We start from the raw sequence: 26,206 nt of genomic DNA on the forward strand, positions 1-26,206 counted from the left end.
ATGATGACCAACAACCTCACAAACCTCATTCCTCTCTCTCAGTACCTTAGGATAAATACCATCCATCCCTGGAGATTTCTTTGAGCTCTTTTACCGTGTCTAAGGCCTCCGTCTCATTGATGTCAAATCGTTAATCCTCCTTTGATTGTGGAGGGCCTATTCCTATTTTCCCTAGTGAATAGTTGGAGGAATGTTCATGCTCGGTTTCAGCCCATTAGCATCCTTTAGGGTGTTCTGACTGCCTTCCCACTGTTCTGGTTCTTGGAAAAATGACTTGCTGTTGTGTTTAGCGCCTGTAACTGTTTTATTTCTGGGTTCCTCTTTGTCCTGTGACCTATGATTGTAATGTGATTCCAAATGTTTTTCTTTGATTCCGTTGGCCCCTGAAACATCGGCCTCTATGATTTGTAGTGTTTTTGTTTGTTTTCCTTATTTCACTTTGGATTATCTTGTTGATCCATTTAGCTGTTCAAGGCTTTAAGTTATCATACGAGAGATGTTCAAAAGGAAGGAAAAAACAGTTTTTCTTAGAAACAAGAGATGGGCAGGTTCTTGCTTGCAAATGCTGTCCATGCTTGTAATCTCTAAATCTGATGAATAGTTGCAGTGAAATTTGCAACATGTGCTGGCTGCCCCATTATTATTGCAGTCAGACTAATTCTGAGAAAAGCTGCAGTCTGACTTTGCACACTGCAACCTAGCACAATCATGAATGCTGAATTAGAAGTGGCATCAAGTTAAACTGACAACGATTGGTTAGATGCTGGCCCAAGTTTGGATAGATGCTACTACGTTGGTGACAGACGGCGCTGAATACTATGTCCCTCTTATAGAGAACCTGGGCGCATGCATGCACAATATGGTGGATGGTCTCTTTTCTATCTGTTGTCTGGCCGTGTTTTTTTTAAGTTTTGTTTTCTGACGAGTATGCATGAAAAGGGCAGGAGCTACACAATTCATTGTAGAATAGTGCTATTTACAGCATCCAGGATAAAATAGGCAGCTCCAATAATTTGCTGATAAGTATTAAATATACTGAGCCTGATTGTGACACCCTGTCTCCCTGTGACTAGCAATAAGTGTTTCTCAGCACTGCTGGGTATAAAATGTCCCTCTAATACAATTGCAGGACTCAAACAGTCATAATAAGAATGTATAAACTAATCAGTTGTCCAATGACACTTGGATCGATTGTTACCTTTTTGACTTTAGTGATCAGGTGAGGTATGTAGCCTGTAAACTCACTGGAGAAGCCCTATGTTAAAGCTGTATTTTAAATGAGTCAGTTGATCTTCATTGACCTTGGTACATCTTTTTTTCCTCATCCATCTTCTCTGCACTTCTGAAGGCATTGCTTCCTGGCTGAAGTAAAGTTCCAGAGGCATCAGATTTCCTCCAATCTAACTGGCCGTTATTCATGTGTGAGCCTTGGTTATGCTATTGCGGGATCGGGAAGTCCCAGCTGAGCCCTGTGCTGCCCCCGTCTGATGGCCAAACGTGCATGTCTGGCAGGAGACTGTGAATAATCAGTGAAGACCCTGGCTGACTTTTTAATTTTTGCTCCTTAATCTCGGACTGCTGAGGCCATTTGTGGACCCCTGCCATTTTAGCTGAGATTTGCTGAGTTAGCACGTACAGGGAATCAAAAGTGGGACCTTACTGGTCTGCATTGCAGATCTACTTACTGGACAAACTTGCTGGGTCATTAATGATTTCCATCTATCGGACAATCCTGTCAGATTTTCTGCCTTGTTGGAGCTAGTCAAAACTAGATTCATTGCTATAAATACAGCAATATATGGAGTGACCAGCATTATAAAATCTGACAGAATTTACTATATGGAGGTGTGGATGAAAGCTGTATGAACAGTGACCTTTGAAGAGGTCCAGATTAAAATGGCTTCATTATCTGAATCTGAATTCCACTTAGAAACATTTTTCATATTTATAATTGTACAAAAAAATAGGCCACAGTCACTAGTAACCTGCAAACATAATAGTTTAACCGGTATGGTTGCATTTTTATTTGGTTTTAAATGATGCTTTACTGGATGAGGGCGAGTGTGTGCTCTTCATGGTGAAAGAAGGAGCTAAATGATTAATCAAACAGTTCAGATTAGGTGGTAATGTGGGTTGGACACTGCTCTTTCATCTCCGGAAGCTCGGTTTTAATACAGCGCCGACTGACCCTATGAAAGTCTTCTCTGTCCGATTTAAGGGTTCTGTCGGAAATAATCGTGAACTTATTGGACAGAAGCCTTCAGCATAAAATTGTCCGAGCTTTGTAACTAAATTGCAATTTCACTTGTGCAATCCATGTGGTGTGGGAAATGGAAGTTGTCACAGTACCGTACGTGGTGGTCTTCAGAGATTGGGGCAGAAAAGAGAAAGTTATGCCTGATATGGAAACACTTGGTGAGGTAATTTGGTGCCTGGAAAGAGCCAACTCTGGTTAGACCCTGGCGGTTTCATCACATGACCTCCTGCCCAACTGCACCCCATCCAGTCAAATAGCCTTTCCCCACCTACCCCATCTCCTATATTTTTATTACTGAAGAACAGAAGTGTTCAAAGAAAATGGTGATGGGGCACTTTTTGTTTTAATGCCCCTATGATTTTTCTCCCGAGTTCCTCGCATCAGTGTCCAGGGGATTCATCTTTAATTGCTGAAGGCAATCCTGGAGGGCTGGCAACCCTATGCCCAGACTGGGAAGTTGCTCTTTCCCAGTGTTGATGTCCATCACCATGACGAACACAGAACTTTTTAAAAACAAAGTGATGTTTTTGCAATATGCGTGTATTTTGGACTTTCCTTGAGGCTGAAACTAAGTATAATCTGATTTTTTGGAAAAGTCTGCATCTGTTTCAAATCTGTAATTCTTAATTATGTTTAAAAATACTGTGAACCGTCTACATTTTATTTGAGAAAAAGCCACAGACAACTACTTCATGTACTTTAGTATATAATAATGAAAGCCTGCTTAAAAATAGACATGTATGTTGTAAAACTAAGACCTTCAAACAGAAGGTAGTAGTTAGTGACTCCCATAAACAGTTACACCCTTGTATACCCAAATGCTTAATTTTTACTTAAAGTTTCTTCTGCTCCACAAGTGTTCTAACATAAATCGGTGTAGTTTTCAAAGTATAATTTTTTTAGTTTCAAAATAGTGGAACTAAAATGATTAACCAAACAGTTCAGGTTAGGCGCAGTTGGGCAGGAGGTCATGTGATGAAACCTCCAGCCATAGGTCGAACCACTTGTCACCAAGTTGCTTTGCATCTCCACCTAGCCTAGATCGGCTGAAAAGTTGACAATCTTGAGGTGGAAAGCCTAAACCATAGTCTGAAAAATGCACTTCTGCAGGCTAAGTTGGGGTGTGGTGCATGTCAGTGTGTAAACAAAAATTGAAAACTGACAAATTATAAAGAAGATAATTCCAGTCAAGGAAAGAGCAGGCAGAGGTTAGTTTGATTGTGATAACATTGGGAATTAGTATTCCAAGTAACCATGCTCCTATTTTCTGTGCTTGCCCTTAAGGAGGTAACTCATAGTGGGACAAGCTGCAGTGTTTTAGTACCTTGTGTGAATTACCATTCTCTGTGTAAGAGCCTGGGCAGAGAGTTTTGGCTATTTGACTGGTGCTGGCACAGCTAAGTCCAGTCTTGTGGCATCAGACACGGACATTTCCAGTATGGGTCACCTTGTAGCAATCGGGAGCAAGAACCCTGGATATTTTCCCCCTCCTTAGCCTGGGAATAGCGATAACAATTATAGTGCCTCCACTGTCGCCAACCTAGCATAATCCAGCAGCACAGTTTAAACCAGGGACCTTTTTCTTCTATAATAAAAAACAGAAAATGCTGGAAACACTCAGCAGGTCAGGCAGCATCTGTGGAGAGAGAAACAGAGTTAACGTTTCAGGTCAATGACCTTCTATCAGAACTGGAAAATGTAAGAGATATATCCGGTTTTAAGCAAGTGCAGAGGCAGGGAAAGAGGGGAGAGGAGGAAAGAACAAAGGGGGGCAAATGCTCAATGTAAGCTCAAGGAACAGCACCTCCTCTTTCCTTTAGGCACTTTACAGCCTTCTGGACTCAACATTGAGTTCAACAATTTCAGATCATAATCTCCACCCCATTTTTTCCAGACGGCAGCTGTTGCTGATGATTCTGACATTCCCACTTACACCTCCTCTACACCCATCTTTTGTTTCTTTACACCTCCTCTACACCCATCTTTTGTTTCTTGTCCGATTACCATCTCCTTTTGCCTTGCACCATCATACCTTTTGTCTTTTAATCTCTCCTGCCTTCCACCCTATTACAGACCTTTCCTTTTTCTTCCGCATGACTTAGAACCGCACTAAGCAGTATATTTACCACCTGAGTTATCAAGGAAGGTTGGAATCTTATTTTAGAAAACAAGCTCACTGGTGGAGGGATGTTTGGTGGTGCAGTGGGTTAGACGCTGGTCTTTATCTCAGGGGCCTGGGTTGTAATCAAGTCTAGACTGACTGGATGAAAGGGTCCTACGTGAAAGGAGTTTAAGCAGTTTCAATCCATTTCCTACTGGGCAAGGACCTACAGCACAAAATTGGCCCTAATTCAGCACTAATTGACATTCTCACTCCCAACAGGCCACAGGTTGGCTGGTGTGGGAAATATAACTTGCAGTAGGAGGTGATTTTGAGGTTGGAGGAGCTTTACTTTGCATATTGTCTTGAATATCTCTCAATGTCTCTTAATCTCTCCTTCTTTCTATCCTATCACTGACCTTCCCTTTTGTTCTTTCATCCCCTCCCCCTTTTCCCAACCCCTAAACTTGCTTTCTATTTCATGCTTCTTTCCAGTTCTGACAAAAGGTCTTCGACCTGAAACGTTAACTCTGTTTCTCTCTCCACGGATGCTGCCTGGCCTGCTGAGTTTTTCCAGTGTTTTCTGTTGTATTTTGTACAGATTTGTTAGTGCTTTGCTTGTAAATGTTTAGATAAGATCTTCTGTCAGGAACATCGACTGCTGGAGGATCAGAAAAACTTGCGTTTTGAATAGTAACATTGGAAAAAACTGTCCTACTCTGTGCAAAATGGAAATAAATTGCATCTACATAAAAATAATTGATCCAGGAAGTTTAGGAGATTCACAGACATCACAATAATTGCTGAAATAACAACAGAAAATGCTGGAAACACTCGGCAGGCCAGGCAGCATCCGTAGAGAGAGAAACAGTTAACGTTTCGAGTCTGGGAAGAATTCTGACAAAGGGTCATCGACCTGAAACGTTAACTTTGTTTCTCTCTCCACGGATGCTGCCTGGCCTGCTGAGTATTTCCAGCATTTTCTGTTGTTATTTCAGATTTCCAGCATCCGCAGTATTTTGCTACAATAATTGCTGATCTGGGCAATTCTATTCAGACCTGGTGTTAATCGTGTAAACTAAAGGATTAAATTGATGAATAGGCTACTCTTTCAATTTCTTTTTTGGCTCTGAATATAGATTTCAGGGCGTATCAGCTGAAAAAATAATTTTTCTTACGCTTTCTTGCACAATGCATTGCCCTAGCTGTGTAGGTACCTGCTCTAATGCCACTTCTATAGTTGGCTATTCAGATGGCACACATGATTAAGTCTCCCTCCTTGTAGGAAAATGGCAGACCATTTATCTAGCGACCTGGGCCCAAGGCCCAGTCCTCCTTGCTGCATGTGAAGCATGCTAACAAGCAGCTGAGGTTTTGTTTGGAGCAAAAAGTTGAAAACTGCCTCACAGCTTGTATTCTGAACATGTATTTGTATTGCAAGGGTTTTCACCCTTTCTATTGATGACCATATCTTTGGTCTGCAAAGCTCAATAGTAACTTCTGGTAGCTAAATATTTATCTATTTTGTAGGTTTAGCTGTAGATTTGCATATTGCTGCACAGTGAGTGACGAGATAAAATCAACCTTTTAGTGTTTCTGTAAGCCTATGTTTATCTTGAATTTTGATTTTATGAAGTGTGTGTGCGGTTGGTGTCCTCCATTTTAAATATGTTCGGGGAATTTCAAAAGCACAAACCTGTTGATTTCAAGCAGATGTGTGGTTTATGTAAATCACACCATATTTGGACGTGTGTGCAAAAGAAAAAAGGGCTAGGAAGAAATTAACAAAGTGTAAGTGAGTAATGGCACTATTTTAAAATTGGGACTTTTGTAGGAAAGCAGCTTTCTATAGGAAATGAAGTGAGGCTACGTCTTGCACACTTCCTGGTAACCTGATTACAACAATCTAACGGCAACTAGAAATGTAAGTGCTAGAAATCTAGGTTTATTAATAGCTAGGTTCTGTTTTTTAAAAATATTTTAAACCTGAATATTGTAATTGGAACGATTATCTTCTTTAGCGATGTGAATAAGACCTGCTCTGAGATTGAAGTAACGTGTTGAAGTAATTTGGGTGAAAATTGGTTTTTGTAGTAAATTAGGATAAACTCAGTGGACTTTTTAATGTTTGCATGTGATCATTTTTCTATTAAAAAAATGTTTTTGAAACATTATTTAAATTATACACATGTACTTTAATTTTATACACATGTACTTTAATTCACAAATATGCCAGTACATGCTTACTGACCTAAAAAAAATATAAAGGACAAATAAAATAGAACATCTAGCACAACATTTTAGATGTGAAACTTGTGGATCATTTTGCTTCTGAGAATGACTTGCTTTTAGTCAGTTATGAGCTCATGCAGACAGATATGTAGGATATCCCCTTTTATTTAAGCTGTCATTGTATACTGTGCTTATGGATGCAGGGCTGACTGGTGATGCAAACACTGGCTTCACTCATGAACAGAGCTCTGATGTGGTTGTACTGTGTGAAGAGGTGAATTGAGCTAGATTCTCTCTCTTGTGCGTCTGTGGTTTTTTTCTTTTTTCAGCCGGTGAGTTTTTTAACAGGTTAACACTTCACGATCGCTTCCCTAACCTACCTGTGGCTCCCACTGGGAAAAGGGGCCTATTTATAAAAGTAGGCCAATAGAATTCTGGAACTAGGCAAGTCTAACCTCACTGGGATTCACACATGTGTATTCCCTTAAAGGGGCAACTACATTAAAATTTAAGGAGTTTCTGGCCCAACCATGCTGTAATTAAAACTTTGAGGATGGATAATAATCAAAATAAAAATGCAACGAAGGTTCACTAGACTGGTTCCTGGGATGAGGGGATTGCCCTATGAGGAGAGATTGAGTACACTAGGCCTATATTCCCTAGCGTTTAGAAGAATGAGAGGTGATCTCATTGAGAAACACAAAATTCTTAAGGGGCTTGACAGGGTTAATGCTGAGAAACGATTTCCCCTGGCTGGGGAGTCTAGAACCAGGGGGTCACAGTCTCAGAATAAGGGGTCGGCCATTTAGGACTCAAAGGGTGGTGACTCTTTGGAATTCTCTACCCCAGAGAGCTGTGGATGCTCAGTCGTTGAGTATATTCAAGACAGATGTCGATACATTTTTGGGAATTAAGGGATATGGGGATAGTGTGGGAAGGTGGAGTTGAGGTAGAAGATCAGCTATGATCTTGTTGAATGCCGGAGCAGGCTCGAGGGGCCACATGGCCGACTCCAGCTCCTATTTCTTCTGTTCTTCGCAATGCCCACTGATTGATTGATTAGGGATAGCATCCAGTTAACCAGCAGATTCATAGACTACAGCTCAGCATTCAACACTATTGTCCCCAACAAGCTGGCCACCAAACTCCAAACTCTTGGCCTGAACACTTCCCTCTGCAACTGGACCCTGGACTTCCTAACAAACAGACCTCAGTCTGTCAAATTAGGTAACCACACCCCCCCCCCCCCTCCCCCGACCCTGAACACGGGGGCCCCACAAGGATGTGTGCTGAGCCCCCTCCTCTACTCCCTCTTTACCCACGACTGTGTGGCTGTTCATGGTTCCAACACCATCATCAAGTTTGCGGATGATACCACGGTAGTAGGCCAGATCACCAACAACGATGAGTCAGCATACAGGGAGGAGGTCCAGCATCTCGTGAAGTGGTGCGCCGATAACAACCTGGCCCTTAACATCAAGAAAACCAAAGAAATCATTGTGGACTTCAGGAAGTCTAAAGGCGGAAGTCACACCCCCATCCACATCAATGGGGCTGTGGTGGAAAGGGTGGACAGCTTTAAGTTCCTCGGAGTCCACATCACGGAAGACCTCTCCTGGTCCCTCAATACCTCCTCTCTGGTGAAGAAGGCCCAGCAGCGCCTATATTGCCTAAGGAGGCTGAAGGGATGTAACCTGTCACCCCTGATCCTCTCTAACTTTTACCGCTGCACAATAGAGAGCATCCTGACAAACTGTATCACAGTATGGTATGGCAGCTGTAGCTACTATGACCGGAAAGCCCTGCAGCGGGTACTCAAAACTGCCCAATGCATTACCGGCACCCGGCTACCGACCATAGAGCACATATACCAGAAACGCTGTTTACGGAGGTCACGGTCCATCATCAAAGACCCTACCCACCCCAGCCACAGTCTGTTCGCCCTCCTGCCATCTGGGAGACGCTACAGATGCATTCGCACCCGTACGGCCAGATTTAGGAACAGCTTCTTTCCCAGGGCTGTCATCCTACTGAACTCCACAAATAAACTCTAAAGCCTGCACATCTGCCAATGCACTTTATTATGGTTATATTTATGTTAATATACTACAAGCCAAATGTATGTTGAATGTTTTAAATGTCTTAATCTAAATGTACACTCTCGGGAGCCGCAAGCCTACATTTCGTTGTACTGCACTTGTGCACTAACAATGACAATAAAAGTTGATTTGATTTTGAGATGTTGCTTAACGCTTGGCACAAATTCTCGCTGAAAATGTGACTAAACAAGTCAGTCATGGTAAGAAGAATTACCACTCGAGTTTCACAGGCCCTCGCTACAGAAAGGGTTAACACAGATGCACCACCAACTGCAGGATGTGAGTTCAACTCGTGCATTTCTATTAACAAAAGGGTAAGAGCTGTAAGCATATGGTGAACTGGTCACAGGCCTTGAGAAGTGCTTAACCACAGGGAAGGAGAAATCAAATTGGAGGGCCCAGGCTATTGTGTCTCATCCTACAGAGAGGGATTCTTGGAGGCTAAGGATCAGGTGTAATGTTAGTCCTGTTGCCAGGGATAGTGAGTGACACGGGGAGACTTTGAGAGAAAAGGACAAAAATAAGGTTTTTTTAAGTGTCCTTTTATGCTAAACTTTCCTTTTTTTTTATAAAATCAATCTTAATGTGATTTGTAAATTCCAATGTTATGAAGGAGAATCTGAGTTGACAAAAGCATTAAATTATTCTTCACAAGGTTAAATTATAAACATTAGTTTATGCCTAGCCAGCAAAAAATGTGGCATATATCTTGTGCCAAATTTCATTATCTATGTTACTGTGGCCTTATTAAATCTTGGTGTGGAGATGCTGGTGTTGGACTGGGGTGGACAAATGTAAGAAGTCACACAACACCAGGTTATAGTCCAACAGTTTTATTTGAAATCACAAGCTTTCGGAGCGCTGCTCCTTCGTCAGGTGAAGTGGAGAGATGCATAAAGACACAGCTTATATAGTCAGAGAATAATGCCAGGTGATTACAGGTAATCTTTCTAACTGCCATTTATCACATCTTGGCAGAGAGATAATCACAGCAATCAAAGGTGTGAATGGTGTCCAAACAGGTTAGTCAGGAAAACATTACATCAAAGAACAATGAGGTGGGGTCACAAGGGGTCAAATGTTGCAGATGCTGGGGTCTGTATGAAAAACAAAAAACACAAAAAAACATTTTTTTTGCTGGAAATCACAGCAGGTCCGGCCGCATCTGTGTAGAGAGAACAAGCCAACGACGACTCGAGTCTGGATGACCCGATGTCGGGTGGGGTTACATGTAGTGTGACATGAACCCAAGATCCCGGTTGAGGCCGTCCTCATGAGTGCGGAACTTGGCTATCAGTTTCTGCTCGACGATTTTGCATTGTCGTGTGTCTCGATGGCTGCCTTGGAGAATGCTTACCCGAAGATCGGAGGCTGAATGTCCTTGACTGCTGAAGTGTTCCCCGACTGGGAGGGAACACTCCTGCCTGGCAATTGTTGCGCGGTGCCTGTTCATCCGTTGTCGCAGTGTCTGCATGGTCTCGCCGATGTACCGTGCTCCGGGGCATCCTTTCCTGCAACGTATGAGATAGACAACGTTGGCCGAGTCACATGAGTATGTACCATGTACCTGGTGGGCGGTGTCCTCACGTGTGATGATGGTATCTGTGTTGATGATCTGGCATGTCTTGCAGAAGTTGCCGTGGCAGGGTTGTGTGGTTGTGCAGACACTGCGACAACGGATGAACGGACACCACGCAACAATCGCCAGGCAGGAGTGTTCCCTCCCAGTCGGGGAACACTTCAGCAGTCGAGGACATTCAGCCTCCGATCTTCGGGTAAGCATTCTCCAAGGCGGCCTTCGAGACACACGACAACGCAAAATTGTAGAGCAGAAACTAATAGCCAAGTTCCGCACTCATGAGGACGGCCTCAACCGGGATCTTCGGTTCATGTCACGCTACATGTAACCCCACCTGACATAGGGTCATCCCGACTCGACTCGTCGTTGGCTTGTTCTCTACACAGATGCGGCCGGACCTGCTGTGATTTCCAGCAAAAAAAATGTTTTTTTGTCTGTTTTTTGTTTTTCATACAGACCCCAGCATCTGCAACATGTGACCCCACCTCATTGTTCTTTGATGTAATGTTTTCCTGACTAACCTGTTTGGACACCATTCACACCTTTGATTGCTGTGATTCTCTCTCTGCCAAGATGTGATAAATGGCAGTTAGAAAGATTACCTGTAATCATCTGGCATTATTCTCTGACTATATAAGCTGTGTCTTTATGCATCTCTCCACTTCACCTGACGAAGGAGCAGCGCTCCGAAAGCTTGTGATTTCAAATAAAACTGTTGGACTATAACCTGGTGTTGTGTGACTTCTTACAATTATTAAATCCTGATTTGATTTGTGTCCTGGTCAGTAGAAACATGTAGCTCAGTGAGATTTTGACTTCTCCCCTCACAACTAAGAAAATCCTAGTTTTGTTTGCCCCTCATTTTTGTAATTTAATAAAAACTTTTTCACAAGTGATGCGGATTGTTCTCCAACACAGTGGCCTGATTTAGCGAATGGATAAGTGGTAACGTTCTCTGGCCTCTGCCGGGACTGACTAGAGGTCTTGAAGACAAGCTGGTGAGAGCAGCAGGGTTGGTTTTGTATCCCATTGTTCTTAAAATTGGAAAGAATTCTCAAGACTGTTGCTGCAAAACGACTATTGCAATGCCACACTGACTTTAAACTCACATTAAAATTTTACACTTTTATTAATCATGTTTAATTTTGCAGTCGAAGTCTTTTGACATCATGTACGATAGCAAAATACTGCAGATGCTGGAAATCCAAAATAACAGCAGAAAATGCTGGAAAAACTCAGCAGGCCAGGCAACATCCGTGGAGAGAAATTAGAGTCAATGTTTCGGGTCGAAACCCTTTTTCAAAACTGGAAAGGAAATGAAACAGTTGCGATCTATTTCATTTCCTTTCCAGTTTTGAAAAAGGGTTAGACCCGAAATGTCGACTCTCATTTCTCTCCACGGATGTTGCCTGGCCTGCTGAGTTTTTCCAGCATTTTCTGTTGTTCTTTTGACATCATGTTGGCTGATCTGTTATGGCTGATATAATTTCGTTCTTTTTGTTGCCTTTAGCAATTTACTCAGTATGGTGGTGCACCGGGAGCTCCCGGCGGTGCAGGATATGCAGGGCCTGGCGGTGGTGCAGGGTATCCAGGGGCTCCTGGAGCTGGAGGTTACGCAGCATTCGCAAGCCAACAGCAGGACCCACTCTATGGATACTTTGCTGCAGTGGCTGGTCAAGTAAGTCCACTCACATTCATTTAAATTAGGATTTGTAAGCTTGTGAAGGCACCCAATTGGAGTATAAACCTGCCGGAACCATTGCCTTTTTTAAATGTCGATGTCCGCAGTGTTAAAACAAAATACTTTATGTAATTGCAATCTGATCACAATTCCCTCTCGAGCATTGGTTGATAAATTACTGTAAGAATATGGTTACAATGGGAGATTGTAATTTTCACAAACTGGGATAAACGGAACAGTTCAAGCAGTAAAGGCATTGAATTTTCTAGAATGTTTTCTACAACAATTATGATTTAGAACTGACGAGAACAGGCCATATTAGATTAAGTGACGAACCAGAATTAGTTTACAATCTGATAGTAAGGAAACATCTTGGGAATAGTGACTAATATTGAATTTGATATTAAGATTTGAGAGGTAGAAGGGAGGGTCAAAAACCACGATTTTCACTTTTTAAGTCAGGCTAACTTCGAAGGGATGAGAAATAAATTGACCAGAGTAAACTGAGGAGTAAACCTACAAACAAATGGTGGGAAGTATTCAAAAAAGTATTTGCCACTTTATAAAACAAGTACATACAAAAGGTAAAGGCTCCACTTGTGTAGTTAAGCAACCATGGTCAACAAACCAGGTAAGAGACAGTATATCAAGCTTAAAAGAAGAGGCTTACACAAATGCAAAGAAAAATGGCAATCCAGCGGACTGGGAGAGCTATAAAAAGCAACAAAGAGATACAGTACAAAGAAAGTCATAAGAGGTGCAAAAAGAGAATATGGGAAAAACGTGCAAGCGATACTAAAGCTAGCGGCAAAAGTTTTAATAAATATTAAGAGAAAGATAGTGGTGAAGGGGAATGTGGGCCCATTAAAGGCAGATGAAGGTGAGACTACAGGAAACTTTGTGCTATCCGGCACCCACAGGACCGAGCTGCTGCCGTACCCTCAAAACTGCCGTACTCTCCAGAGTTAATGTTGAGAGATACAGAGATTCTTATCTCCGCATTGTACAACAAACACTGTTGCTTAGCAACAGCTTCTAAACACTCGGGTGTGGCCTGCAAGCTCTGTAGCTGAAGCTGTTGCTATAGCTACAGACCTTGCACAGCTTGACTGTTCAAACAAAGCAAAAAAAACAAAGAATAAAAAACAGCTGCTAATTTTTGCCGGTGGCTCCAGATTGCCGGATAGCTCACCTCCGGATAGCACAAAGTTTCCTATATAATGGACAATAAGGAAATGGCGGACTTGTTATGCAAATTGGGGTCCGGAGGTAAAACAGGATAGCAACTTGACAGAGCTAAAGGGACTGCTAGAGGCCGCTGAGAACAGGCCCCAAAATCTTTTGCATTCTTTGGAGTCAGCCATGTTCCTTCTGGCTTTACAAAACTACTGTGGGTTGCCCCATCTCATCATCTGCCAACCACTGCCGCCCGTTCTCTCTCTCCCACCCCCCCCCCAAAAAAACAGGACCTACTTGAAGGCTGCTGCTGGTAACAACAACAATTTGCATTTAAATAGTGCCTTTTAATGTAGTAAAACATCCCAAGGTGCTTCATGAGCGTTATCCAAGCCACATGAGAGATTAGAATGGGTGACCAAAAGCTTGGTCAAAAAGGTAGGTTTTAAGGCGTGTCTTAAAGAAGGAGAGAAAACAAGGTGGAAAGGCAGAGAGGTTTAGGAAGGGAATTCCAGAGCTTCCGGCCTAGGCAGCTAAAGGCACGGCCCGCATTAGTGGAGCGGTTGAAAATTGGGGATGCATAAGAGACCAGAATTGGAGGAGCGCAGAGATCTCGAAGGGTTGTAGGGCTGGAGGAGATTAGAGATAGGGAGGGGTGAGGCCATGGAGGGATTTAAAAACAAGGATGAAAATTTTAATATTGAGGCAATGCTGCACCGGGAGCCAATGTAGGTCAGCGAGCACAGGGGTGATGCGAGCTAGGATACGGGCAGCAGAGGTTTGGATGAGCTCAAGTTTGCAGAGTGTGCAAGGTGGGTGGCTGGCCAGGAGAGCATTGGAACAGTCGATTCTAGAGGCATGGATGAGGGTTTCAGCAGCAGATGAGTGACGGGACGGAGACGGGCAATATTATGAAGGTGAAAGTAGGCAGTCTTGGTGATGGAGAGGATATGGGATCGGAAGCTCAGCTCAGGGCCAAATAGGAAGCCACGGTTGCGAACGGTCTGGTTCCCGCCTCAGACAGTGGCCAAGCAGTGGGATGGAGTCGGTGGCCAGGGAAAGGAGCTTGTGGCGGTGACCAAAGATGATGGCTTCGGTCTTCCCAGTATTTAACTGGAGGAAATTTCTGCTCGTCCAATACTGGATGTCAAACAAGCAGCTTCTGGATACCCGATTAGCACCCACAGCTCATTGGTTAAATGCAGAAGAGGCCTGGTGCCATATCTGGCACGGGCCTTGCATCGGTACCGACGGTAAGTGCTCCACTGGACTGTTGCCTGTTTTGGGTGCAAGCCCGATTTCTCTCCATTGGTGATTATTGTAATTCAGAATTGTGGCCATTCTAATGGTGGTCTTGTTCAGATGGTGGAATACGAATATAAGGAGTAACTTCTTGTGTGGTTGTTCATTGTAACATTGACCTCGGGTGGCTTTGACATTTGCTAACACATTATTCTTGTCTGATTGTGTTACAGTGTGATCTATTTATTTATTTTCAAATATACTTACTGATTTAGCATCAATTGATACTGTAGTCACGGGTGAAGCAGTGAATTACCACCCCCACCTAATTTTTTTAATTTTTTCTCTTTATTTTAGAGCAATAATCTTAAGTCTTTCTTACAGACAATAAATTCAGGCTGCAACCCTACTGATGTGTCAAACTCCTGACACAAATTTTCTGAACCTAACAGTAGGTCCCGGGCCTTGTGCTAGTGTCATTTTTTAGCCTAACATGTAGCATTTCTTTCTTGTAGGATGGTCAGATAGATGCCGAGGAACTTCAGAGATGTCTTACCCAATCTGGCATCAGTGGCACCTACAAACGTAAGTTGTATATAAATGTTTATAAAATACACTGACCATGATTATTACTTCAGTTTTCTGTGTTCAGTGTAATATGCACATCCAATCCATAGGAAAAATAAATTGGAAGCATTGTCAGCAGCCACTTCTATCTGTGGAACTGATTGTTGGACACTGTTGCCTGGATCCCTGTTCCTTGTGTGCAGGACTATGAATCACTCACTACATCTGGAGCTGTTGGAGATTGCAATGGGCTGTGCAAAGCTCCAGCTTGCTTGTTGACCTTGCAGTTGAAATCATCTTTCTGTGCTCTCAGTAACCACAAGGGGCAAGTTTTGTGTAACATCTGCCATTGTTCTACTTGGCTCTGCCTGTTCCTTTTTTTATGCCATCTATTATGCAAAGGAAAATATGAACACTATAGAATGAAAATCATTCAAGCATAACCATTGAATTTTTTTTTTTTGCAAAAAAAAAAAAAAATTCTTTCCTACTTCTTCACTTCACATTTGGCAAGCAAGCAAAGTAAATCTACTTTGTCATCTTACTCATTTGGTAAGATGCTCACCTCTGAATCAGAAGGTTTAAAGTTTATGCCTCATTCCAAAATTTGAGCATGTAGTCAGGGGTGACCTTCCATTCCATTACCGAGGGAGTGCCATATTGCCAAAGAGTAACATTCCTCCCTCAACCAATGCCACTCAACGAGTAGATTAAACGATCATTAATTTCATTGCTGTTTGTGGCATCATGCTGAAAGCAAAGTACCTTCTACATTTGCTTCACATGCACTGAATTACTTTTTTGAAGTGCAATGACTGAAATACTTTTGAGATGTTTGAGACTTAAGGCATTATTTAAGTGAAAGTCTGTCTGTTGCTAGACTGTATTGTACAATTGGAAATCCCACACCACTCATTGACTTCATTTCCACGTTTTAAACATCTGCTGATTTATCCCCTTAATGCTTCTTTGTGTTAACTACAGGAAACTTTGTGCTATCCGGCACCGACGGGACCGAGCTGTTGCCGTTCCCTCAAAACTGCCGGACACACCAGCGTTAATGTTGAAGCATACAGAGCTTTTCATCTCCGTATCTGACAACAAACACTGTTGCTTAGCAACAGCTTCTAAACAGTCGGCCCGTACCTTGGAAGCGTCTCTCTGAAGCTGTTGCTAAGCTACAGAGACTTTGCAGAGCCTGACTGTTGGGGAAAAAAAGCCACGAGAAGAAAAAAAACCTAACAAAACGGCTCCTGATTTTTGCCGGTGGCTCGAGCTTGCCGGACATTTAGCCTCCGGATAACACACAGTTTCCTGTAGCTTCTCGGAGTTTGAATTGTTACAGCTTTTTAAAAATTTGTTATCTTACAACATTAAAATCATAACTGTATTAGGTGGTATGAGCTGTCGTACAAGGCATGTTCTATCCATTCTACATTCAGGTGGTAAGGACTCCTAAGAGGCCGCCTTAAAACATTTAATATTTAGAACCCTTTGGCTGCATATTGGTAGCACCACAGTTTCATTATGTTGATGTTTAATATGTACTAAAGTGGACATCGCCCTTAGTGCAAAGTTTACGTTTCAAATATGTTACTAGTCCTTAATCACGTCCTGCTGATTTATAATAAATCTCAGTAAGATATTGTAGCTTTGCGGCTTATAGAGTTGTTGCATTTTATTTATTTTGAACTACTGGCTATGAATCTCTCAAAACCCCTCCCATCTCCATTTCTCCCCCATGCCTATGCTATGAGTAGTTCAAGCACATAGGTTTGCTGGGGACAAAAAAAAACTAATAGCTGAATTTGGACCTTGTAAACCTCCCTGGTGTCCTGATCAATATTTATCCCTCAACCCACATCACTAAAACAGATTATCTTGTCATCAATGATTTGCTGTTTCTGGGAGCTTGCATGCAAATTGGCTGCTGCTTTTCCTACATTAGAACAGTGACTGTACTTCAAAATTGCTTCATTGGCTGTCAAGTACTTTGGGATGTCCTGAGGTTGTGAAAGCCGCAAGTCTTTCATTCTGACAGTTAACGTTTAGACATCCCTAGGCTAAGGAATGCTACAATGCCCAGTAAGCATGGGAGAAGGAAAGAATTGAAACAAAATAATAAATTGGTTAATAAGTTGTATGTGATCAACAGTTCTGGTGCAGATAGTTAAATAGTTTTTACTACAGAACGCACATTTATGAAAGGTGATTATACTGTGAATTTTGTGTGCTGTTGTAACCTATTTTTTTTTTCTACAGCATTCAGCTTGGAGACCTGCAGGCTAATGATTTCCATGTTAGATGTATCCTTTCATTACAAAAGTATTTATTTACTACAGAATGATAATGCTTTTAAATATGAGCAGTTATGTCTGCCATAAGATTGAGCAGTTGAATTTTCTAGTGGGAAGATGGTGGTTGGACTGTCGGCTGTCATGTTTTGTTACAGTAGATAATCCAAGATGTCACAAATTAAAGGGAATGATGTGTTAAGATTCCATTACATAGGCTTTTTGATGTTTTCTGAAGATGTTTGTTCTCTTACCCCATCTCACTGCATACAAGCCTCGAGTCTCCTCAGATAATGAAGCAGCCCGTGCCCGCATGCAGCAAGATCTGGATGACATTCAGGTTTGGGCTGATAAGTAGCAAGTAACATTCGTGCCAGGTAATGACTATCTCCAACAAGAGAGAATCTAACCACCGCCACTTGATATTCAACGACATTACCATCGCCAAATCTCCCAATATCAACATCCTGGGGGGTCACCATTGACCAGAAACTTAACTGGACCAGCCACATAAATACTGTGGCTACAAGAGCAGGTCAGAGGCTAGGTATTCTGTGGCAAGTGTCTCGCCTCCTGACTCCCCAAAACCTTTCCACCATCTACAAGGCATAAGTCAGGAGTGTGATGAAATATTCTCCTTGCCTGGATAGGTGAAACTCGACATCATCCAGGACAAAGCAGCCCGCTTGATTGGTACCCCATCCACCATCTTATACATTCACTCCCTCCACCACCGGCACATTGTGCCTGCAGTGTGTACCATTTACAAGATGCGCTGCAGCAACTTGCCAAGGCATCTTTGACAGCGCCTCCCAAACCCGCGACCTCGACCACCTAGAAAGACGAGGGCAGCAGGCGCATGGGAACGCCACCACCTGCAGGTTCCCCTCTAAGTCTCACGCCACCCTGACGTGGAAATATATCGCCGTTCCTTCATCGTCGCTGGATCACAATCCTGGAACTCCCTCCCTAACCACACTGTGGGAGTACCTTCACCTCATGGACTGCGGCGGTTCAAGTTGGCAGTTCTCCATCACCTTCTCAAGGGCAATTAGGGATGGACGATAAATGCTGGCCTTGTCAGCGACACCCTCTTCCCTGGAACAAATATTTAAAAAATGCCTTGAGTCTGTTTCAGTAGCTGTTTGCTACTCCTTAGCTAATAATGTATTGAAAAGATTCTATAACTTCTTAATTGAAGAAATAATTATCTAATGGGTATTTTCTGAATAGAATAGATTTTGCAATACAGCTTGGATTGTATTGGTATGCATGAATAGAGTTAACCCATTACTGACACAACCCTATTTCTATGCTTTGGTAAATCCTCTTAAGATTTTGGCTTTTGAATTTGATATCAAGTGGCATTAATGCACCAGGTCATGTTTAAACAATGGTTTAAGTGTAGGAGGACAGGGGAGAAATGTGATGGTAACACAATATAAGTTTGTCCCCCCACCCCCAATGTAGATTGCGGAATATGGGCATTCAGTTGGCTTAAATATCTGAAAATTCACATAAATGTATTACTGAACCTGGCCTGTGAAGATAACTACAACAAATACAAAAGCAAAATACTGCGGATGCTGGAAATCTGAAATAAAAACAGAAAATGCTGGAAATACTCAGCAGGTCAGGCAGCATCTGTGGAAAGAGAAACATCGTTAATGTTTCAGGTCGATGACCCTTCGTCAGAACTTCAACACAGATCTTCTGTGAAGATAACTGTTAGTTGCAGATTGACTTGGCACCTGTTCAGAGCATGACAATAAGTTAAATCAAAACTGAAATGCACATTTCTAAAATAACCAAGTAAGGATAGTTGGAAAACTTGAATATAATCCTCTTTGCTTTATTATTTTAGTGGCGTGTTCTTGAAATTTTAAATTGTAAGGAATTTCTGCACATGGAATGGGTCTGGAGCAGAGTGAGGTGGATAATTTTCACTAGCAATCCTTAAGTATAGTGATTTGGAATTAAATTCAGTGTAATACTTGATATGGACTTCGTATGGAACATATTCTAGTGTCAATTTTAACTGAAGGAGTTCTAGGGTATACAGAGTGAAAATGAAATGGCAATGTATTAAATGGGCTTTATAAAATGAAAGAATGGATTTCCTGCCTTATAGCCGAAGTGTTGAATGGGCTATGCTAGACATAACCGCCTATTTGTCATTGTTGTTGATAAAGTTCCAAATGGCACTTTATGCCAGTTGTATGGGTGAAGTTCAGAGCCCATAGATGATAACATAAGAAATAGGAGCAGGATTAGGCCATTTGGCCCGTCGAGCCTGCTCTGCCATTCAATAAGATCATGGCTGATCTTTTACCTCATCTCCACTTTCCTGAACTATCCCCATATCTCTTGATTCCCTTATTATTCAAAAATCTATCGATCTCTCTCTTGAATATACTCAACGACTGAGCCTTCACAGCCCTCTGGGGCAGAGAATTCCAAAGATTCACCACCCTCTGAGTGAAGAAATTTCTCCTCATCTCAGTCCTAAATGGCCGACCCCTTATTCTCAGACTGTGACCCATGGTTCTAGACTCCCCAGCCAGGGGAAACATCCTCCCTGCATCTACCCTGTCAGGTCCTGTAAGAATTTTGTATTTTCAATGAGATCACCTCTCATTCTTCTAAACTCTGGAGAATATAGGCCTAGTCTACTCAGTCTCTCCTCATAGGACAATCCCCCCATCCCAGGAACCAGTCTGGTGAACCTTTGTTGCACTCCCTCTATGGCAACTATATCCTTCCTTGGGTAAGACGACCAAAACTGTACACAATATTCCAGGTGTGGTCTCACCAGGGCCCAATATAATTGCAGTAAGACGTCTTTACTCTTATACTCAAATCCTCTTTTAATAAAGGCCAACATACCATTTGCTTTCCTAATTGCTTGCTCTACCTGCATGTTAACTTTCAGTGATTCGTGTGCAAGGACACCCAGGTCCCTCTGAACACCAACATTTCCCAATTTCTCGCCATTTAAAAAATACTCTGCTTCTCTATTTTTTCTTTACCAAGGTGGATAGCTTCACATTTCTCCACATTATATTCCATTTGACATGTTCTTGCCCACTCACAGCCTGTCTATAACCCCTTGAAGCCTCCTTGCATCCTCTTCACAACTTACATCCCCACCCAGCTTTGTATCATCGGCAAACTTGGATATATTACATTTTGTCCCCTCATCCAAATCATTGATGTAGATTGTGAATAGCTGAGGCCCAAGCACTGATCATTGCGGTACCCCACTAGTTACAGCCTGCCTACCTGAAAATGACCCGTTTATTCCTACTCTCTCTTTTCTGTCCGTTATACTAGCATGGATTGAGAATTGGTTATTACCCCCAATCCCATGAGCCCTAATTTTGTTTAATAACCTCTTGTGTGGCACCTTATCGAATGCCTTCTGAAAATCCAAATACACTACATCCACTGGTTCCCCCTTATCTATTCTGCTAGTTACAACCTCACAAAACTTGGAACAGATTTGTCAAGCACTATTTCCCTTTCATAAATCAGTGTGGACTGCCCAATCCTATTATTATTTACTAAGTGCCCTGTTACCACGTCGTTAATAATAAATGCTAGCATTTTCCTTACTACTGATGTCAGATAACAGAATAGACGAGGAAGCGGAAACTAAAGCATTTCTCTCCTTCATGCCCCACCACCAATTTTACAGACAGCAAGATCTGTTGTGTTGTGATAGGCCCATTAGCCCGTCAATTGTTTAGCTTCAGATATAAAATTGACTATTCTCAGTTGGTGAATAGTAGGTGGTTAGGGGAGAGACCTCTAAGGAATAGAGAAAATACAAATAAAGTTGACGCCATTAAAGAAAATCTAGTTTGAAGGGATCAAATTCTGCTCTCCTGTAGCTTTCATGAGAGAGATTCGAGGCCTGCTAGTATCAAAATCTAAATCATCTGAGGGCATAGTCCAGATTGTGTTGTCGTGTGAATTGGCAGACACGAGGAATGCCAGGATTTCTGCAGATATAGTTGCAGGCTCTATTAAGTGAGACTGCGTTGAAGAGAAGTGCGTACGTGTCAACTGAAGATGCATTAAAGCCAATTTTTATTGCTGATTTTAAAAACCTGAGTTTTTTCAGGCTTTTTTTGTGTAAAAGAAAGGAAGAAAATTAGTGTTGGACTTAGCTGAAATTCAAAACAATTTGAGGTAAAAGATACAACTCATCAATATTTTTACAGTGCTCAACATCAGACTCTCAGTTGACCCTCTGTAGAGCTTTTTTAAATTAAAGAACCTATGTTGTCGTGGTTCCAGCCACTTACCTGTCCCTATGATGGTGGGATAATAAAATGTGTTGCCGATTATGCCATGGGGAACAGTTGCAATCTTGCTTTTAGTAAATAATGCCTTAGTGTGTGACCTGAGTCAGGATTTGACTAATGATTTCAGGGAAACCAACGGATGTAACTATTAGTGCACAGCTGCCCTTGCTCCATATTTAGCTAGAAATAAAAGACTGATGTTTGCTGTATAAAACTGTCATCACAGTAGTACCTAAAGATGTTCTGGGTCTAGTTTTATTAAAAAGAAAAATCATCCATAATATCAACACCGTACAGATGTGGTGCACGTGCACCTCTGGACCTGATAAGAAAACTGGGAAATTTCAGTGGGGGTGGAAATTCCTTCAAATTCAAGTGAAAATTGTTTTTGTTTACTTACTCACCTTGCAGGAATTTCAGTAGAAATTTGTTCAAAACTGATTTTAATGATAACATGCTAATTAGTTAAAACTCAGAAAAGCTGGCAAACTGCTTCAAAAAAGTCCCAAGAAAATTGACCGCCAAAAAAAAAAGTACAACTGAAATGCAGCCCTGAATAAAGGTGTATGGTTAAAATCCCCTAAATACAGGGAAGAGGTCAGAGTCTGAGGCCGAGATTTTCCGGGGGGGGGGGGGAGTCGGCGGGCGCGATCGGTGGCAGGTTGGGTGCGAAATTTCCGTCTCCCCCCCCCCCCAAAAGGACCCTGCTGCTACGCGCCTTTCCTAATGTCGGGTCTGTCAGCCCTAAGTAGACCCGACACACAGCGGTGGATTCACAACGGGGGACCTAATTAGTGGCTTGTTTAGAGCCACTTAAGAATGAATTTCAGCTCACCTGCATTTGTCAGCTCGTCCACTGGGTCCACGCTGGTTGTGGGCCACGTCTGTGAAGCTGAGGCGGGAGTTCAGTGGCCATTGAATCAGCTGTTGAGTTCACAGCTTCAGATGTCAACTCAAAGCTCCCACCTTGGGAGATATCTTCCCTCAGCCAGAAGCTCTTCCTCACTGCATTTGCACAACAGATTCACCATGCTGCAAGTCTTTACACAAGTCTCCATCCAGTCTGACCTCATTACCTCTCTTCTGTCATCTCTACTTCACCTGCCATCTATTCCATCAGCATCGGTGCCCTTTATACTCTCACCTTGGTCCTCAGAATCCCACCACGATCAGCCCCAACACCAGCAGCACCAGGCACACCACCACCAACCTTCTCCGCAATCAACTGATGCTACACAGGGCATCAGCACCCGACCACATTGCTGCCAGGGATGGCTTCATCATGGCCAGATTTACTTCACTTGATGCTGTACACCCTGGCTGCCACATGATGCGCTAGGTTGGCACCACCCCACACCAACACCATAAAGTATCCCTACAATGCCCAAGCCATTCCTTTCACACTCATTACCATTGAGGGGGGTACCGTTATGTCTCGCCATTCACTGCAACTCCCTAAGCCACTTCCAAAGGTGAACGCAAAGTGCTGAAAATAACGGTTTCAATGTTTAACAGAAACTTTACATGAACATTGGCTAAAACACCCAAGTGCCTACCCTTGTGTGTTGTTAGTTGGTATGATTGCACTAGGATGAGTGTGAGGGGTGGCTAGTGAGATGGGGATGTGATAATATAGATAGAGAGGGATGGGTGGAGGTCCAAGTACAAGAGGAGGTAAGTTGGTGTGAGTAAGAATGCATGAGTAGGTAAGGAAGCAGAGTGATGGGGATGTGATGAGAGGCACAGCAGGATGAGGTTGAGTGTGGCTTTGTATTAACGTTTCATGATCTGGTGTGATCATTGAAACATCTGCAGCCTGGTCCTCCTGACGACCTCCCCGCTTGTGCCCTCCTATGCAATGTGCAACCAAGCTGTGTTGATCTTCTGGGGAGGTCTCTTCTGCCAATGAGAAGGGAAGAGGACCTCCCTGCATGCTGTGACTCCCTCCATAAACATATGGAAGGAGTCATGGGAGAGCCTGGGTGCAGTCATCGTCGGTGTTTGTAGCACCTCAATGCTGCAGAACACTGACAGCACAAATGTCTAAATAAATTTAAAGAAACCGGCTGATGACGTGCCATCAAATGACGTCATCAGACCAGCTTCCACTAATTGGCCAGAAATGCGCTGGGTGGGCTTAACAAGCCCCATCAAGGGAAAATCCATTCTACACAGCGGGCTGGAGCCAGCAGCAGGGTCGGGACCATCTGAGGTTAGTAAAATCCTGGCCTGAGTGTCTGAACTGCATCAACTTTGGGCTCTACATAGAATTAACTGCACAGAAACGGGCCATTCGGCCCAACTGGTCTATGCCAGTGTTTATGCTCCACGCGAGCCTCCTCTCGTCCTACTTTAGCTAACCCTATCCGCATATCTTTCTATTTTTTCCTTCACGTACTTAGTGCAGTGAAAAGTTGATTAGGATCAGTCCTCTCTCCTCCTAAAGGATGGGTTACGCACCATACGACTGGTGCTTGGTACATTTTTCTTTTAATTAGCTAACAATTGAATATTACAGGCTCCAGTTCAAGTTACTACTTTCTTTAAACTTTGCATTCATTGATTAGTACCATATTACTGCTGAATTTTGACTTCAGTGTTTGTTTAGCAGTAAATGATCATTGTCAAAGACTTTTGTCCCTTAATGTTAATTCCTAGCGAGATATGTCTGGCACTATGGGCTTTCCAGAGTTCAAAGAGCTCTGGACAGTTTTGAGTAGCTGGCGGCAGAAACTTTGGTACTTTTGACCGAGACAGGAGTGGAACTGTGGAGCCCCAGGAACTGCAACAAGCTATTAGTGCTATGGGTAAGTCACAGATTTGATGCATTCCGTTCATTTAATGATTTCTCCACTAACCTTAAATACAGTATCAGCATAATTAATTAGTAAGTATCTATGCAGAAACTAATAACTGCTCCAATAGTGCAGACTGCTGAGTGGAGAAGCTCCCCTGATGGGAGGAGAAAATCTGACCCTTGGTGCTTTTACTTATTTCTGAATGATGGATCTGCAGTACAATATGCAGTTCTGGTCAGCTAATTATAAGGATATTATTCCCTTAAAGGAGCTTGGAGATTAGCACTTTAAACTATGAGGGAAAAGTTGGTCCTGTTTTATTTGGGAAGTAGGGCACTTCAAGGTGATCTAACTGAAGTTTTCAAAATTATGAAAGGAATTGGCAAAATTGATCCAGCCAAATTGTTTGCTTGAGGTGAAAAGTTTACCTAATTTGGGGGTATAAATTTAAAAACTAGCAAGTGCAAGAACAGGAGTCAGATGAAACACACTTTCACCTAACGGGCGTTAGCGTTATCTAATAACTAATCAGCCGCTTGGGTTAATTTTGAACAATATGGGCCGTACCAAAAGAATAGGCAGAGATCATAAGGCATTAGAAATCAGGCAATTGCAGTCGTTAAATATTTTTCCTAAAAGGCAAAGATTTTAAAAGAAAGCGCTATATAGTAAAATAAAGTTTGTGATGTAAATTTAACCGCCATTTGGATGCTGTTTAGTGGAGCTCTGCAAGCCGAGAACTTGGATTGCCTGAACAATGTTCTGGAGCCAGCAGTTAGTGTTATTAGCTCCACATTGCTCTCAGTAGGTGCTTGTATCAAATTGGTATCTTATTTGAAACTGCTATTATTTTCTCCTTATTTAGAGTGAGGGGTCAATCAGATACAAGTGCTTGAAATTTAATATTTTTCACTTATACAGATCCTTTGACTGTTTCAGCCTTAGTTATTTATCATAGACATAACTCTGTTCCCCACAAACAATTTTGCTCGTTCTGCAATATTTTCATGTGTCTCTAAAAGAAATTCTACACCACTCCCCCGTCAATTCCAATATTTTAACATGCCGAGGAGAAAATGTTGCATTTCATTAAAGGTTGCAAAACTGTGTAGGCAAGACTTGCTCCTTTTGGACTGAACTTTCTTCTAAAGCTTGCAAAGCTACATTAGACTTGGTCCTCAAAGACTGAATTCCACAATGTGTTTTGAAATAGTTTTTAAAAAATCAAGACTTCATAAATTTTAATTCTCTTTGAAAATGTTGCTGAATATTTTGACTTATGACAAAACCAATTGTTGCATATGTTACTTTGATCAGCTTTTGAACTGCCAAGTCGTGTTCTTCAGGGATTTAAAATTGTCAGATTTTAAACCCTAAATCATTTTGTTGACCATGTTCCGGCATTCACCATTACTTTTCTAGGCCTTACATGAACAATTTTATTTTGTTTTAAAAAGGAAATCCTGTTATAATTTTGTCTGCAAAATGGGGGATCTGGCAATTTTACAATCAGGATTGCAAATAGCTAGGCTATCCCATCAGCCATTTTAGTACAACACCAACATAATACATTTTACTTTATATAAAAAACACAGAAAATGCTTAGGGAAGGCTCCCTGGCAATATTTTTGACACTTTAAAAACACCCTAATGTCACAATTTTTAAAAGTACAGCTGCATTAAAATATCCAAGAACTGGTGTATATTCTTGAGATTTATAAACAGTCTGTTCTACATTGTGATCATATAAGTTCTGCGAACCATGTCAAGATATACCTGGGCGTGTTTGAATTTTGTGTCTCTCACCACAAGACCACTCCTCCGCGCCCCCCCCCCCCCCCCCCAAAAATCCAGTTCTTTTGTAACCTGA

At 42.2% G+C, this 26,206-nt stretch overlaps 1 protein-coding gene across 1 annotated transcript in view; it reads left to right on the forward strand.

Moving 5' to 3' along the window:
* Positions 1-26,206, forward strand: part of LOC147117176 (sorcin-like) — a 32,642-nt gene that overhangs the window by 1,891 nt on the left and 4,545 nt on the right. The window contains 5 exon segments of the mRNA XM_085987935.1: positions 11,779-11,946; positions 14,883-14,952; positions 17,197-17,240; positions 24,197-24,268; positions 24,270-24,345. Coding sequence (XP_085844061.1) covers positions 11,779-11,946; positions 14,883-14,952; positions 17,197-17,240; positions 24,197-24,268; positions 24,270-24,345 — 430 coding nt within the window.

Source organism: Somniosus microcephalus, chromosome 5, assembly GCF_052327205.1.
Source record: "Somniosus microcephalus isolate GS21.2 chromosome 5, FLI_Smic_1.0, whole genome shotgun sequence".
NCBI classification, from domain to species: Eukaryota; Metazoa; Chordata; class Chondrichthyes; order Squaliformes; family Somniosidae; genus Somniosus; species Somniosus microcephalus.